We start from the raw sequence: 5,197 nt of genomic DNA, 5'->3' as shown, positions 1-5,197 counted from the left end.
TTGATTTTTTATTTGCATGCATATAGGCTTACACTTGGTATTATGTTTGTTTCTTTCCATTTTTTTTTGTTTTTTTTTATTTTTATTTTTTTTTTAATTTTTATTTTTGTTTCTAAGAGTAAAATGTGAAATTTAGATATAATTAGACATTGGATAAATGAAATTCCTTCAATAATCTATCATAAGTTTAGTTTATTAAATTCTTCTAGTCTATCACGGAGTTTAATTTATTAACTTTTATCTAATCTATCATGAAGTTTATTAATTCATTGAATTTCTTCTAATCTATCATGAAGTTTAATTTATTCATAAGTTATAAATATTGATATATATTAGTCAAAGAGACATTTCATCAACATTAACTTTGATCTACAAATTATATGATAAATAATATTTCTAATAAATTAATTGAAAGTCATTAGAAATCAATTACAAGTGCTGAAGCACCGCAAACATGTATGAAATATGAAGCAACCCTAGTAACCTATTAACACGGAAGTACATACTCCGTAGTTATCATGGTTTGTTAGTGCATCTCATAAATTAATATTGTGCCTCAGCTCCTACTATTGTCCTTGAAAAGAAAGAGCTCTAATCAAGCTCGCAAGTCTAATTAACAATCAAAGCATCTACCTTAGAAAGGTAGTTGCAGATTGGTCCGACAAATATTTCAACTCCATCCCTCTTTATCCTATTATAAAAACATTAGCTTGATTGACTCAAAATCCAACCAAAAATTATCAAAAAAAAAAAAAAAATATTGACTGAAAGTGGAGGGAATTATTAATGAGCACGCCTGCCCAGAGGGAATGTTTGGGTGGACCCTCATTAGACCAAAAAAAGTAGGGTTTGTCAGATTTAAAATTATGTTTTATTTGAAAAAATAATTAATTTTTAATATTAAAATTTATTTACCTTTATCTAAGAGTAATCATAGTTGTAATAACAGTGATTATTTTAAGTAAAACAAAGAAGGGTGGCTAACTTAGAAACATGCAATAATGATGAACATTCATGGATATTGATGGGCCAAAATTTTAAAATTATGGGGTCCTCTTCTACATGAATTATAATGTGATTAGGTGAGCTTTTGTTGAGGCAGGTAAACTTTATTTTATTATTATTTTTATCATTAAGTTTATATCATGTAGTGTTTGGATTTAAATTAATGATAAATTATCCTATTTAGTTGAGCAAGTTGTATGAACTTTAATTTAGTAACATACAGTAAGTAAGACATAGATTTCATTTGAGATTAATGGGCAACAAGCAGCTCCAATATCATTGTCACAAAATTTAATTAATTAATGGAAGTATCATACTATAATAAATTTATATTATTTTTTCATTCCTACATAAAACTAGTAGTCTATACTATAGAGTAGTCATATTATATGATATGCTTCAATTTCCTATTGGCTTCATGGAAGTGGTTTTCAAGGCTGGAAGATTCTCTCATTCACCTTCTTCCCCAAAATGGATAAAGATGTCAGATTTCACACCCTTCAACATTATTCAGGAATAATAAAGAGATTGAGAAAGAATGTCTACATTGGTAATCACAAGTATTAAACCAAAAACAATACTTAATTAGTATAGCAACACCTGGCCTAGCTAGGTGCGCGATGGTGTTGTATTGTATGTACCGATTGACTTATCACAAGACGTTTAAAGTTTCTCTAAAGAAAGTAACAATCAAGTTATCTCTTGAAATAGAAAAGATTGCTTATGACCGTCTCTTGTAGTATGTGCTGATAGATCGATCTTGAATGTATATGATTATATGTGAGCTATAGGTGGTGAATTAAAGAATGAAGAGGATCATAATTTAAGCAAAGAAACGAAAATTGGCATAGTTTTACAATGTACTTGCAATTTTTATAAGCTAATATTAACTCAGACCATAGTAAATAAATCATCAAGCACTTAATTAATAAAAAAAAGGATACAAAAGTTCGATTAAAAGGATTGCCTTAATGTTATAGATAGAAGAAGGTATGAATATAAACCATGAAAGCTAGAATTTATACAGTTATACATTCACCTCTTCTTCTATCTCTAACCTACTAAGAACCCTTAATGTAATAAAAACCAAAAAGATGCCCAAAACCCTAAGTTAAAAAAAAAAAACTCCCAAGACTAGCTATTACATGAATATTATCATCAAATACAACAATTAAAATGTACCCCTATTATATATATATGTTAGTTTTTGAAAAAAAAAACCAAATTAAACAAGTGAGCAACCATATAGTAAAAAAAAAAAAAAAAGAAAAAAAAAAAAAGAAAGATAAATATGATTCTTTGATCTTCTAATTACTTTATAATTACCATGTTCCACCACCTAACATGCCACTCCAATAACCATGATGATTATTATTGTTGTTGTTATGATGATGATGATCATTTCCTTTGTTTTGGTCTTCAATTTCTTGATGATGATGATGAGTTGTTGTTGTTGGTGTTGAGCTAGCAAGCTTGTTCATATCAGCAAATGGAAACAAAAGTCTAGCAGAATTAGCACCACCATTATTATTTGATCCAACATTATTATTGTCACCTGATCCAACCATGTTGTTATGATCATTTGGCGGCGAAAACACGTCCATGTTTGGCTTGAATTCTTGCAAGTTCGGGAACCCTGAGGGGTACAGAGTGTTGGAATCCGGCATTGGCATCGGCATTGGGATCGGAACATAAGGGTTTAGGCTTCCCCTAGATGCAATCCCTGTCCTAAGGAGCTCTAGGGCTGAAATTGGGGTGGTAGAGGTGGTTGTACTACATGTATTAGTTGTAGTACTAGAAGAAAGATTATTGTTATTGTTGTTTGTGTTATTAGCATTGTTGTTATTAGTGTTCATTATATTAATTGGCTCATGATTTTCATTGTTGTTATTATTAGGGTGGAAAATACCTTGCATAGGAAAAGCAAGGTTAAGATCATGACCTTCAAGGAATTTAGGGTTTTGGTGTGAGGCAGTGATTAGGTGTGACAAAGAACTTGGTGGGTTTAAATCAGGGATGAGCTTATTGGGGTTGTTGTTGTTGATTGATGGGTTTGAGGTCGACGATGACAAAGACGACGATGATCTCTTGTTCTTCCGAGAGCCACCACCGACCGGGACGTTTCGTAGGGAGCCACCTTGAGTCCAATACCTTCTACAAGTCTTGCAAAAATACCTTGGTTGAGTAAGGCTGTAGTTGTTGTAGTAGCAAAATTTGGTGTTGGTAGAATTACACCTTGGACAATTGATGTTTTGATCTTTTTGAGGCCTTGCTTTTCTTTGATCTCCAACAACTGCTGTTGCCCTTGAATTATTGATGTTATTTGAAGGATTATTATTGTTTGGATTATTTGCTATTGCTATTTCTTCCATTGCCCTTGAAAAACCAGCTACTTGCTGATGCTACATACCCCCACAATAACCAAGAAAAGATAAATTAAGATAAAATAAAATAAAAAGTTGTGAGTAAAAAGATAAAGTGAATTTCATCTCAACACTTTTATATATAAGAAAAAATTGAGTCGATATATATATATAAATGAACAAATTTTATTAAACAATCTAATGAAGCTATAACATGTAGACCAGAAAGTGTGTTTGTGTATGTGTGCGCGTGTTACATATAGTAGTGATTGCAACAAACAAAGAAAACAAAGTTTATGTTATATTTCGTATCTTTTTAAATTTGAGATTGAATTGATGTAAAAGTAGATCACTAAAGAAAGAAGAAAACACACAATAATTACTAATATTACCTTTTCTCTAAACACTACTACTACAACATACCCTTTATGTATTTGTTTTTCATATCACATAACTAAAAAGGGTTAAGGAGAAAAGGAAAAGTGAAAAGCTTTTACATGTTTCAAGAACAAACAAGAAAGTTGAACAAACAATAAAGAAAAAAAGGGAAGAAAAAGAGAGGGGAAAAGGGAAGAAAGACATGGAAATGACTCCATTAAACATCTTTCAGAGAAAAGTTTCATGCACATAAAACCAAATTTCACCAAAAAGGGTTTTTTTTTTTTGTTGAAAAAAGCCACTTTAATTTTGTAGATCTTTAGTTTAAAACCTAAAGAAAAACCATACTATTTATCAGAAAATAAACATGGATTATTAAGTTTAATTAAAAGGTAAAATTAATGATAATAATAATAATAATAGTTGAGCATGATAGATATATAGACATACCTGTGGCCATTGAGCAGCATCCATGAATCCAAAGGAAAAAAGGTGAAGAAAAAGGCAAGAAAATAGATGAGATGAGATGAGATGATGTCTTTTGAGATGGAAAAGAGGGAAGAGAAAGGCTAAGAGAGAAAAATAAAAATCAGCTCCTTTTAATTTTGTCTGCAAATGGACTTAATTTTGCAAGAAAGAATGTTTGTGATTGTTTGTGTGATGGCTTTATGTGTAGGCCTCTCACTTTATGATGTAAGAGAGATGGCCTATGACCTTGATGGGGTTTGTTTTGACGTATGTTCCTACCTAGTCTCTTTTACTCTATCATACAAATAAACTACTTTTATTTACACTTCGTTTTCTCGCTGTTGTGGATGTAAACTAGTTTTGTTGGTTAAATTGTTGGATGATGGTATATAAGACGTGAAATCAAATTCTATATATGTCATCAATTTTTCTTTGTGTCTCTCTTTAGTCTTTACACCAAAAAAAAAAAAAAAAAAAAAGTCCCCATACTCTAATAAAAGGCAAAAAATAAACTTGTGCATGAATGTACACCAATTATATATATAACACAAGATTAATGTATATATAGATTGAATTAAATCATCTCAAATTACGTGAAAGTTAACTTTGTAGTGTAAATGGTAAATTTAATGTGATTATAGGGTAAGTGTAGTTGTATACAATACAACCTTGTTATACACTATATATTTTGCACTCCATGATAAATTGTCCTTTTTATTATTTCTTCCTCAATTGATTATGAATAAAATAATTAAGAAAGTTCAATTATACCAATACTTGGAACACCAATAATTTTTGTTAAACATTTTAAAATAGTATATGTATGTGATAAATATTTTTCAATAGTGTGAATATATGTTAATTAGCTGGACTTATTGAGTCTTAAATTTGATTAAATTAATCGATCATAGTAATGATGAAATGTAATTTTCAGATTATTTTAAACATGTTATTTGAAGATGGTAGTGGAGCTCCTTCAAACA

General features: G+C 30.0%; 1 protein-coding gene across 1 annotated transcript; it reads right to left on the bottom strand.

Moving 5' to 3' along the window:
* Positions 1-1,904: 1,904 nt before the first annotated feature.
* Positions 1,905-4,459, bottom strand: LOC110731723 (dof zinc finger protein DOF2.5-like). The gene is made up of 2 exons (XM_021911612.1): positions 4,197-4,459; positions 1,905-3,407 (listed from the first exon to the last, which is right to left on the bottom strand). The coding sequence occupies exons 1-2, from the start codon at positions 4,218-4,220 to the stop codon at positions 2,328-2,330; spliced, it is 1,104 nt and encodes a 367-aa protein (XP_021767304.1). The 5' UTR covers positions 4,221-4,459; the 3' UTR covers positions 1,905-2,327.
* Positions 4,460-5,197: the final 738 nt, after the last annotated feature.

This window comes from Chenopodium quinoa, unplaced genomic scaffold, assembly GCF_001683475.1.
Source record: "Chenopodium quinoa cultivar QQ74 unplaced genomic scaffold, ASM168347v1, whole genome shotgun sequence".
Classification (NCBI taxonomy): Eukaryota; Viridiplantae; Streptophyta; class Magnoliopsida; order Caryophyllales; family Amaranthaceae; genus Chenopodium; species Chenopodium quinoa.
This window is presented reverse-complemented; position numbering and strand designations above follow the sequence as displayed.

What these genes read in the sequence shown, in the direction of transcription:
- LOC110731723 (XM_021911612.1), bottom strand. Translation starts at nt 4,220, where the DNA reads ATGGATGCTGCTCAATGGCCACAG. An exon ending in ATGCTGCTCAATGGCCACAG is followed by an intron (nt 3,408 to 4,196) that starts GTATGTCTATAT and finishes GGGGGTATGTAG; the next exon opens with CATCAGCAAGTAGCTGGTTT.